General features: G+C 32.2%; 1 protein-coding gene across 1 annotated transcript; it reads left to right on the forward strand.

Moving 5' to 3' along the window:
• The first annotated feature begins 700 nt into the window (after nucleotides 1-700).
• Nucleotides 701-12208, forward strand: LOC143059351 (uncharacterized). Its single transcript, XM_076232832.1, has 9 exons — nucleotides 701-962; nucleotides 2035-2235; nucleotides 2724-3647; nucleotides 3875-3981; nucleotides 4781-6025; nucleotides 7154-7184; nucleotides 8169-8485; nucleotides 10901-10928; nucleotides 11852-12208. The coding sequence occupies exons 1-9, from the start codon at nucleotides 803-805 to the stop codon at nucleotides 12160-12162; spliced, it is 3324 nt and encodes a 1107-aa protein (XP_076088947.1). The 5' UTR covers nucleotides 701-802; the 3' UTR covers nucleotides 12163-12208.
• The last annotated feature ends 243 nt before the right edge of the window (nucleotides 12209-12451 follow it).

The following is a 12451-nucleotide window of genomic DNA, read 5'->3' on the forward strand; positions in this document are numbered from 1 at the left end:
ATGTGTCTCAACTATCTTTTTAACTTAACAGAACATTGTCGTTCTATAAAATAAACATATGAAATCATCAATTTGCTATTTCCTGCATATATTATCTATAAGTAAATAAAAAGCAAAAACAGTCAAAATAATTGAAAGTTTACATTTATAAATAAAACTTTGTTTTCTTTTACACATATTTTTTCAAATACTATAATACCATCTTCGTTAGATAACATCGAAAGCAAGATTAGGGGTGATTCAACAGTATAAGTGTATCTTAGTGTCCCTATATGACACTATACGCAGTCGAAATGCATGACATTGAAAACAGAGCATCACGCATATTCAATTTCATTGCAACAGTCAAATGCATGTAATTGGAATATTTTTAGTTAATAAACATGAAATCAATTGTCAAGCTAAATCAATTACAACAGCAAATTATAAACTAACACAGTAGAGATGCGGATACGTTTAGATTGACATCAGATATGTCAGTATGACTGCTTAATATTTCTTTTGGCCTGTTTTACCAAAAAATATGATTCGATCATCAAATGATAAAGAATATATATTGATGAAAACCTATTTGTCTAATTATTCTTTTAACTACAACCAAGCATGACAAGTCTTTATTTCTTAAGATTTATCAAGTGAATGAAAAAAAATCATATTTTTTGCATACTTTTCAACCTGACATTTTAAAAAAAAAATAATTGTAGGCCTTCCTGCTGAAGTTAAAAAATTTGATAAAAAATCAGCCCAGGTATTCTCTAGTCTACTGAAAGAAGAAAGTTATCCCCACTTTGAGTCAAGACTTATGCTAGCTGGCGAACAGGGCACAGGGAAGACAACTTTAGCTAGATATCTTGTCGGAAAACGGCCCACCAGATACAGGATTTCAACCGATGGGATAGAATTATACAATGGTCTTTCTTATATGGACCGTGAATCAAAGGACTGGCTTGGGGGACTGCAAGGTAAAACTTTAACTTGTTACAAAAATGCTAGAAATAAAATATGTGGACATGTTACAAGAGTCTTAATAAAAAAAATCTGAATACTTGTTATACGATCTGGATATTACTCTCTTTACGGTGATGTTGTGTAGAGTTATATATTTGTTTGTTGCATGGTAGCTCAATAATACTCTGAATAAACTTGATATTATTAAAAGGTTATCAATTTAACACTGTAACGGAAGAAGAATCTTTAGCTATTTGGTAAGAAAATTAAAAACAAATACACAGAAATGGGAATTCATAACCATGCATCCCAATTTTGAGGTAAACGTCACGGCACAGCGGTAAATGACGCTTTCGTCCAAACTTGTTGTCTGAAAATCAAGAAACGGTCACTATTCGTTCTTCATTATAAACACTGATTGTTTGTGTATAATTGGATAAATATGCTATATTTGATAACAAGCTACAATTTTACATTTCCCATTTTCATTCTCAATTTTAGATTGGTGTAAAACACATTTAGTTGGAAGAAATAGTGTTTCTTTCATTTTAAAGCCACACAAAGTAACAAATGGATATGTCGAACAATTTTTATTTCAAATCATTACACTTTTCTTCTCAATATCGGACTTGTTTTGTTTTGGGAAGGAAGAAAAATTAGTTTGTATTCAAATATTCAAAAATGTAATTGTTTTAATGTTCAGTAGCAGTTAAAACAAAATATATTAAATGTCGCCCTTTTCCAGTTCGTAAGCCCCATACATTAATGTTTATAATTGTCTGAAATTGACTGTATACTGTATATAGGTAAATTCACACAAAGTTTGTGACCTCAGATTTACAATAGTATTGATTAGAAACTAATGTCATAAATACGTGATCATATTCCAGGGTGTACCCAGTACAAAGTAAAACAAGGAATTCCTTTGAAAGCCACGTGTTAACAATGAGATTATTATTGGTAAATGTAAGTTGATGTTCACAAAAATACACCCTATTAATGCACATATGGACATTTATGGTGCATATGTGGTAGTAGTATATTCTGGCAATTTTTTTTTACAATTATATGAACTATCAATTTTAGATTTCTCCTTGGAAGATATTACAGTCAGCAGATCCCTTTTGAAAGAAGACAAAATAAGAATACGTCAAGATGTACCAGTCGAGCCACAAACAACATCAATACCGGGAGGCAAAGAGAACCTGAGACATGAATCAAACGAAACATTAACGTCCGACACGATATCTGATTTTTTGTTATCTACTAAAACTTGGCTTGTAGATCGTATGATGATATATTTTTTTTCTGTAAGATAGTCATTTTAAATTGCGGCATCCTGCAAACATTTTAAAACAAGCCATACTGGCCTGTATGTATAAACATGCTACCAAGTTATTTCCAACCTTATGGTGATTAGAAAACAAAATGCTCAAAACTTATGAAACTTTGCAGACATCCGTGTTAAATTAATTATAGATACATTAAATGCTACATGTAGGTTTACTTTAATGGGGGCACAAATGCATCAGCAGTTTGACCTAACAAATTTCAAAGAACTGCCTTTACCCTAGCAATTAAGGGGGGCGAGGATGCCATCCGTTATTGCTCTTCTATCTATTTGTTCCTTTTCTGTTAATTGGATTAAGTGTCAGATCTAAACAGCGGAATTATTTTTCAGAATAGTGCTAATACTGGTAAAAATGAGTTGACATGTATTAAAATGTTTCTTTACTTTGATTGTTGATACAAATCCGGTTTATCTCTTATCTTAGATGAATACTATGAAGTAATAACCGCTGACACATCCCACATACACGAAGACACAATACAGAATGGTGTTAAATTAGAGGCTGGTACTTCAAAAAGTAGAGGTGCACTTGCCATGACACTAGCAAAATCATCACCGACCAGCGACGAAGATCTCATACAAGAATCAAATATAATACTTACGCCTGATACAAGACAAAGAAGGTCACAAAATGATATAACGCAGGCTGAGCACCAATGTACTAATTTGCCAGTTGATGTCGGTAGTATAGCCGAACCTATAAGCCAACAGTTATCAGATGGTGAGTCTGAAAAGAAAATCAAAACACAATACAACGATGACGAGTATGAGACAGGCATACAAGACAAACCTCCTACTTCAGAAAAACAGTTTGGTGTATTGATTACCAACAGGAAAAGTTCAGATGGATTCAAAAATAGGGACGAACTAATCCAAAAAGATGTGGTATCTGGAAATGAACATGATCAATCACCGAAAAAGAAAGATATCGATGAATTCCTTCTTGATAATGCCACACCAATTGATGACTCATATGGTTCTCGTACGAAGTCAGATTTCTCTGATAAGATGCATATAGAAACAGTTGTTACAAAACCTGGAGTCATAAGAAAGCTAAAAAGAATTTTTGGAGTTTCCAAAAAAGTCAAAGAAGTCAAAATGTCAATTACAAAAGAAGAATTCTTAAAAAAGTCTTCTAAAGTTGGGCAAAAGCAGTTGCACAAGAAACAGATAGCACCAATAATCATCTGGGATTTTGGTGGGCAAGACGTTTTCTATTCGACTCATCAGACATTTCTAACATACAGAACTATTTACATGGTAGTATTGGATGGAAGTAGAAAACTAGATGATCCCTGTCCAAATGAACAGTATCTTCCAGGAAAGGGTCAACATAAAACAGCAAGAGGTATTCATTTATATGTATTTTTGTATAAACACTATCATGAAGTAGTTACTAAGATTAAAATACCAAATTCCAATATAGTTTTCCATAAATATATAAACAAACGCCTGACATCTTAAACATCTTCAGAGTTTTATCATTGGATAATTTGGATTTGGAATGGAAAGCAATTACGTCTTTAATCAGTGTTCACCAATGTATTATTCTTTTTTTCCTGTTTATTCTTACAGATTATCTGCTATTCTGGATCAACACCATTGTTACATACTGCAAGGGAAGTAATCAGGGATTTCCAAAAATTATGGTAGTTTTAACGCACAAAGATCAGGTTAAAGCTGTAAGTATGTTAAAGTGCTTCAGTTGTTTATCTTCAATTGGAGTGGTGGAAGGTTTTGACTTTGATTCATATTGTTGTTACGTAAACAAATAAATAATGTCTAATAATTTTATTTTTTTTAATATTATATTAGTTTACTGCTAGTTGTTTAGTTTAATTTTAACAGCTTTATTTTAAACACATATTTAACCCAAAAATTAGCAAAATATAATCGTTAAATTCCCAGACGAATAATTGCTTATTAAGTCTCTGACGAGCATTGTATAGAACAAAAACGTTTCATTTCATATATGGGCTTCCTAGTGCATACATGTCAATTAGCATTTCTACACATGATGAAGGGAAGAGAATAAAAGACTAGAAATTTCAAACAGGGCTTTATTTCTATTTTTTAAATTAGAACACAGTACATGTTATAACTTCAGAATTGTGTTCTCAGTTATTGTACAACATAACCAAACTTGAATATAATTACACCAGACTAGCGCTACATCTGTTTGAGACATTTGTTTTGGTTTGGTCGGCCACAAGTATATTATATAGTTATCTTCATTTGCGTAGTATTTTTATATAATTTCCATGCTCAAAAATCACATGTTTCTTATTCCGGGTATTAATAATTAATCTTTCGATTTTGTTTTTTTATGATAGACACATAACTTCATCATTGCCATTCTAAAATTTCTCTTTGCAGGCAATAGTAACTATGCATTTCCGTATAAACATAAAACGTTCATTTGATAATTGTTCTCAAAATATAAAGTTTTGCGTGAAAATATTCTATCTTATTTTTTTATAGAATGAAATTGAAAGCAGACGACATGAAATATTTGGAGAAATCAACAAGATGTTTCAACAAACGACATTATGGCAGCATTTGGTGATTGGGGATAAAATATTTGTCAACGCTCAAGACAAAAATGATACAGAAATGGAGAAAATAAAGGAGGTTATCATATCCGAATCAGAGAGGCAACCAACATGGGGTGAACTTCTTCCAAAATGCTTTATACCTTTAGAGTTAGAATTTGCATTGCTGACCAAACGCAACATTCCGTTGATCACCCTAGAACATCTGAAGAAAATAAACTCGTTGCAACCAATTAGACCGTTGTCAGAAGATGAGTTGAAGGTATTTCTGAAATTTCAACATTCAATTGGCAAGTTACTGTACTTTGATGAACTGAAATTGGACGACCGTATTGTCTTGTCACCAACCCTTCTTATCGATGCCTTTAAATCAATTGTAACTGACAGGCGCTTTTGTAAAGGTGACAGAAACAGGGAGGAAATATGGGATGCAATGGGGATGAAAGGATTGGTATTTAAACAAGCAATACACGAAGTTTGGAAGAGAAAGAAATATTCAAAATTCAACAAAGAAAAGGATTATCTGTTAGCTGTCATGACCCATCTGGATATATTGGTAGAACCAAAAAGATACGATTCGAGCCGAACGCGTATACCTGCCGACTTCTACTATATTGCAAGTATGGTACGAGCTATAGATGATTCTGGATACCTTCAATCAGCTGGCATTACAAATAGAAATATCGCTTTAGCTTTTCAATCGTCATCATTGATGATACCACCTGCATTATCCTTCAGATTTATCAGTTACTGCTTATCTGTCTGGTCGGTGAAGACATACGGAGAGACCAACAGGGACATGCTGTTTCACAGGTCAGGAGTGTTTACAATTGACCCTTCCTTGGATATGTACGTTCTCTGTGAAGATGACAAAATAATTGTCCGTCTTGTTCATGCCAGAACAAACGCACTCATAATAAAAGATCTTGCTTCCAGTATTAATGAATGTATAACATCTGCCTTGGAAAAAATAAGTCAGTTGTATATCAGAACAAGCAGCGATCAGAGTCCTAGCAGTGATGCGTCCTTTATGACCAGTATATGTTGTCACTCACCAGATAAGCCATGCATCTTACCATTCGAAAATCTTCAAAATGTCGAAAAAATCTGGAAATGTCCTACTCATGGTATTGAACACAATATACATATGATCAAGTCGTGGATACCAGGAAAGGTAAGAAGCGTAACAAAATTACATAAGAAACAGATAACAAAAACAAATATGATTATTGATTAGATAAGTTAGTATCTAAAATATAAACTATAATGACTCAAGTCCTGAAAGAATAGAAAGATAATACAAAAACGTAAATAAGCCAGTATAAAATGACGATAACATTTTCGTATGATTCAAACATATATGGTTATATCTAAATTCCTTCAATTATGTATCTTTTACTTTAGTTATGTATTTGTTCCTACAGTTAGGTATATATCCCATCAGTTATGTATCGTTTACTACAGTTATGTATATATTCCTGCAGTTATATATACTACGTTCAAACCTATTATTGCGTTTGATAACAACAGAACATGCATGCATAACAAATGTCATTGTAGAAGGGTCTAAATACAGAACAAACAACATTTTACAAAAGACCAAAAAAAATGAAAAAGCATATTTTAACAAAACGCATTTGACTAAAAGGTAGAACAACTGATAATTTTAAACCATGCTGACTGCCATTTGCGATTGCCAAATAAATTGATCACAAGATGTAAGAAAATGGATCTTAATATTAATTTAATACTAAACAGAAAACAATAAACTTACGGCAAAGATGTAAAACCACAAACATGAGGTGCAAAAAATTTGTACACCAGAACCGGATTTCGATCATAAATGTCTCTTCAGTGATGTCAGGAATTTGAAACGGTATTTGGAAGGCCATATAATTCACCTCAATTTAGGAAAGAATCTTGAACTTGACAAAATAGGATGAACGGATCATATAACCCGGAGGGAAAATATGATACAAGCCCAAACGGAAAAATATAAACAAGTCAAAATTGAAAACTACGTTCTAATATATGATTACATTGGAATATATATTTCTGCAGTTAAGTATACATTATTGCAGTTGTAAATATATTACTGCAGTTATGCAGTTATGTGTACATGGTATATGTTTCTTCGGTTATGTACTTATGTATATATGCCTGCAGTTATAAACTACAGTTATGTATATATTCATTGAACATGTTGAAGTATGTATATATTCCTTCAGTTATGTTTTTTTCACTCCAGTTATGTATATATTCCAGTATACGATCCAGAAATACCTTTTTTCTTTCATTTCAGGAAGAAGACAGATGTGAACTAGGGTGTCCAGGTATTGTATTTTCCTTTTTACAATATACTGTTATGTTATTTTCATTTTTCATATAATTTCTGGTACTTGAATGAAATAAGATCACAAAGTAGGCATTTCATGTGAAGTTATATGAATATGTTGAACTTTCGATCAATCTTCATTGCCTATATTTTTACCTTATAATTGTTTGATATTTTGTTTTCCTCTGCTTTTCCCTCAATTACAAAGATATATTTATTACCAAAATTTTACAGACGTAGTCAAAATCAATTGAAGATAAATACATTGCATTACAAATTGAAGTGAAAATAACTGTACTCTGTGCATGTTAAGAGATCACATACAGTTAATGTTTGTATTTGATTTGTTCAAAGGCAAAGACTAATACTATGTCAATAATATTTGGTCGTCAGTTGTTTCAACATAGGCATATCTCATTTACATTGACTTTTAATATTGCATGCCTTATATTAAAACTTAAAGTATGGCAATGTTAATTTAAACATTTGCACTATCAGAATTTCAAAAAGGCGGATTATATTTATGTGATAACATATAATTATAAAGAAAGATTTTCTATGCTGCAAGATCTAAATCCATTTAGGTAACATATTATTATTAGAAGTTTTGCTTGTATACAGCATGATTACTTTTTCGAAGGAAGATCGCTATCATATTCAACCTTTCATGTTTAACAAAAAACTTAACTATCTCTCAGTATGCAAAAATGTATGAAGTACGTCTGGTTTATGATTATCTCAATCTCCAAAAGTTATATTTGCTTCTATTCCCTTTAACATCATATTTATTTGGCCTTTTTAACGTTTTTAGATTCGAGCGTCACTGAAAAGTCTTTTGTAGACGAAACGCGCGTTAGGCGTATATACTAAATCTAGTCCTGGTATCTATGATGAGTTTATTTCCTATATAGTTAGACTCAAAGATGGATTTTTTTACTGTTTTTTATATTTGCATTTGGTACCTGCAATCTCTTTATAATAGTTACAAATGAAGAGTTTTTGAAAGAGTTACCAACAGATCTACACTTGCGTCGGTTGTCAGTAATGTATAGCAGTAATGACATCAGAGACCTGGCAATACATTTAGGATTGTCGGCAACAGACGTAGATAACACAGTAAATACAGGGGATCCAAAACTATGGAACTTTGAAGTTATTCGACAATGCAGGGATAGCCATGCAGTGACATTTAAAGATATCAAAAGAGCAATAGCAGCAGCTGTAAAAGGACACATCCATACACTTTGCAAGGTTAATATTTGTCAGGAAACATTAATAGAACCCTGTATCTTCAATCGAGTATCATCTGTAGTCCTTCAATTCGCCATTTTAAAGTTCAATCCAACATTTTGTACATAAGATAATACCTGTTCCAAGTGAGGAGTATGACAGTTGCTGTTTTACAATCGTTTGATGTGTTTGTGCTTTTGCCATTTAAAAAGGGACTTTCCGTTTAGAATTTTCCTCAGTGTTATTTTAAATGGTGATTATTATAAAAAAAAAAAAAAAATGCAATTAAGTTATGCGTTTTTCAACAGATCAAGCATTTAGCATTACTATTATCGTCTCATATTTTATCAATCAAAGGTTGACACGTGAACGTTTAAAGACAATAATGAAAACGCAAATCTAAATGTCAGTGAATTCAACACCAAATTAGATACTGGACAATGTATTCAAAATCAGTCATTATTTTTTGGTAAATGCAAATTACCAGAAGGAATATTCTGTTTCCTGTCAGCCTCAATGCATCTTCATTTCAAAATTACGTTCAGACACTGACAACAAAATAATACCTGAATTAATGTTTAGATGTGATAAGACACAATATATTTAATGACGGTCATGTGATCATGTCTAACTTATACATATTAAAATGTAGAAAACAGTTCAACAATGTCATCATTTAACACTATCGACAGTAGTTTACTTATTTGTATATCTATTATATAGATTTATAAGAGATAAGTTAAGGTAAAGATGAAGATGAAGAACTGGATCTTCCATCACTGTATTGGATACCTAAACTACATAAGTGTCCTTACAAACAACGGTATATTGCTGGGTCTTCAAAGTGCTCCACGAAACCTCTTTCTAAATTATTAACATCTATTTTATCAGCAATCAAAGACGGGCTTCAAAGTTATTGTGAAACTGCCTATTCTAGAGGTGGCGTGAATCAGATGTGGATACTTAAAAATTCAAAAGATCTTTTAGAGTACATACAATCTAACTCTCTTTCATCTTGTAACAGTATTAAAACATTTGACTTTTCTACTCTCTACACAAGTATTCCACATTCCAAAATAAAAGACAAATTGAAAGAGTTGGTATTACTTTGCTTCATAAAAAGGAATGGCCAACGTAGATACAAGTATATTGTCTTAGGGAGGGATAAATCGTACTTTGTAAAGAATCACTCTGATTCAAACAAAAAATTCTCTGAAACTGATATTATCAAGATGCTTGATTTCTTGATTGACAACATATTTGTTACGTTCGGAGGACGTGTTTTTCAACAGACTGTCGGCATTCCAATGGGAACAAACTGTGCCCCTCTACTCGCCGACTTGTTTCTTTATTATTATGAGGCTTACTTCATGCAGGAACTTCTTAGGAAGAAAGATAAGAAGTTAGCAATATCCTTTAACTCTTCTTTCCGCTATATAGATGATGTTCTTTCACTAAACAATTCAAAATTTGGTGAATATGTGGAACGCATCTATCCAATCGAACTAGAGATAAAGGATACTACAGATACAGTTAAGTCGGCGTCATATCTTGACTTACATCTAAAAATTGACAATGAGGGTCGGTTGAAAACAAAACTTTACGACAAAAGAGATGATTTCAGCTTTCCAATTGTGAACTTTCCATTTCTAAGTAGCAACATTCCAGCAGCACCTGCATACGGGGTATATATCTCCCAATTGATACGATATTCCCGTGCTTGCATGTCCTATCATGATTTTCTTGATAGAGGTTTGCTGCTCACAAGGAAGCTATTAAACCAAGAATTACAAATGGTGAAGTTGAAATCATCCCTTCGTAAATTTTACGGACGCAATCACGAGTTGGTTGACCGTTATGGAATAACCGTTTCACAAATGATATCGGATATGTTCCTTACGTCGTAACTACAATCCCCTTCCCTTTCATGAATATGACCTACCGAATTAGACTATTTACCGGATTTGTAATCACATAAGCAACACGACGGGTGCCACATGTGGAGCAGGATCTGCTTACCCTTCCGGAGCACCTGAGATCACCCCTAGTTTTTGGTGGGGTTCGTGTTGTGTATTCTTTAGTTTTCTATGTTGTGTCGTGTGTACTATTGTTTTTCTGTTTGTCTTTTTCATTTTTAGCCATGGCGTTGTCAGTTTGTTTTAGATTTATGAGTTTGACTGTCCCTTTGGTATCTTTTGGGTCCCTCTTTTAAGGTAACATACAACATCTTATACCTTAGAATAATTTAAGATTGAGATTTGCACAATACGTTAAAATGAAAGTTGCACCAAACGTTAGATTGTATTTTATCTATGATTGAATTATCTGTCAGTAATTCAATCAAATTGAAACATTTTTGTGAAATGCAAAATTAATGTGGTTTTTGTTCTTATAGAATCGTTCCATATATGAAAACAGTTGATTTGTTTATGCATCTTATCAAGTGTCTTTTGTTTTAAATATTTGTATTCTCATCTTTTACAGATTGTGAAAGGTGATTTTATTGGTTATGGTAAGTTCTATGAATCAACATATATACTTAAGATTTGTTTTTTTATTAATAATCCTAATTGTGCTTGACCATTATAAACTTGAGACAAATCCCAATATATATATATATCAGTATCATCTCCGTTCACACTTTGTTTCTTAAGTGGTTTATGTCCTTAATCTTCAATGTTCAATGGCTTATTTTGTAGCTTGTTGATAGTCCATTAGTGTTATATCCCAAATCTACGAATGTTATCATCTAATCCGTTCCTTCGTCCGTTTATTGTGCAAAAAAATGGAAATATGGTATAGGACACCAACATATACAGAAATAGCTACAGTTTATTAGTTTGTTGACAAATATGTTCGTCGCATATTTTACCAGATTGTCATGTCTGGTTTGAATCTATCTTGAAATTAAAGACTTACAACATGTTTAATGTGTAAGCGCTTATATTGTCTGTCGCACTTTCTGCATACGTTGATATCAGTTCAATAATATGTTTATAACTTTCTCTTCATTGGTGGTGTTAAAATAAGCATATGCCAATATGTTGCATGATGTTTAGTACATTTAAAAATGTTGAATGTGTCATAAACAGATAGTAAATACCAAATGACATTCAAAATACAAGTCAAAGAGACACTGACATAAACATGGCAAGAAACGAGAACATAATAAGAAATGTTTGTCAAATGATTTTTTTTTAGAATAGAATAATGAGTGGATATAAACAGATGTGATAGTATGCATAAATGAATAAAACATTTCGTATGAGCATACCTTAATAATTATTATTGATTTCCAAAAGTGTTTATGCATGTATATAAATCTTTGATTATCTTGTTTATATCTTGTTACATATATAAGCCGTACCCGACCTCTTCACTGACACAATAAATCTTTTTGACTTAATACATAGCTTTTTTTATTGCACATTACAGACAGGGAGCCAGAGAAGTGGGATGTAATACCTACTGAGGAACACATTGACAGATTGGTTCCATTGGTTGGAAATAACTCACTACCATTTCTGATCGAACTTGGCATGGATTTCCATACCTGGGAGCGGATAAGCCATAAGCAAAATGAACGCGATTTGGTTAGACTGAATAAGGATATTTTAGAAGAATGGAGAAACAAGTTCTGCCGGATGCGCAGTCTAAAACCAACCTTGAGGACCATTGCTCAGTCATTTAGTAACATAGGCAAAAATGTTAAAATTGTGGAAAATGCGTTACTAGATTTGTTTTGACTCATTTTATTCTTCCACAGTTGCATCTCTATGTTTTTACATGAGAGTTGATAATGAACTATTTGTTGAACAAAAATATTTAATTTGAGAGATTAAAATAAGAACTTTACAGTTGAAGAAACATTTGAACAAAAAAAATATGTACATAGTTGCTAGATACCTTATATACAAATATCAGAACATGATGAATATCGTGTATTTTTACCGAATCATATACAAGTTTCTTTCTTACATGTTTTTTTTAACTTTACGCACACACATTTCATAATGTTGTGTAATTTTTTTTAAA

The sequence above is a fragment of the Mytilus galloprovincialis genome, chromosome 14 (assembly GCF_965363235.1).
Source record: "Mytilus galloprovincialis chromosome 14, xbMytGall1.hap1.1, whole genome shotgun sequence".
Lineage (NCBI taxonomy): Eukaryota > Metazoa > Mollusca > Bivalvia > Mytilida > Mytilidae > Mytilus > Mytilus galloprovincialis.

Excerpts from the sequence above, each read along its gene's own strand:
- LOC143059351 (XM_076232832.1), top strand. The coding sequence starts at position 803 with ATGCTAGCTGGCGAACAGGGCACAGGGAAGACAACTTTAGCTAGATAT. Across the intron at positions 3,648-3,874 it reads TCAACATAAAACAGCAAGAG|ATTATCTGCTATTCTGGATC; the intron begins GTATTCATTTAT and ends TTATTCTTACAG. Across the intron at positions 7,185-8,168 it reads ATGTGAACTAGGGTGTCCAG|TTACAAATGAAGAGTTTTTG; the intron begins GTATTGTATTTT and ends TCTTTATAATAG.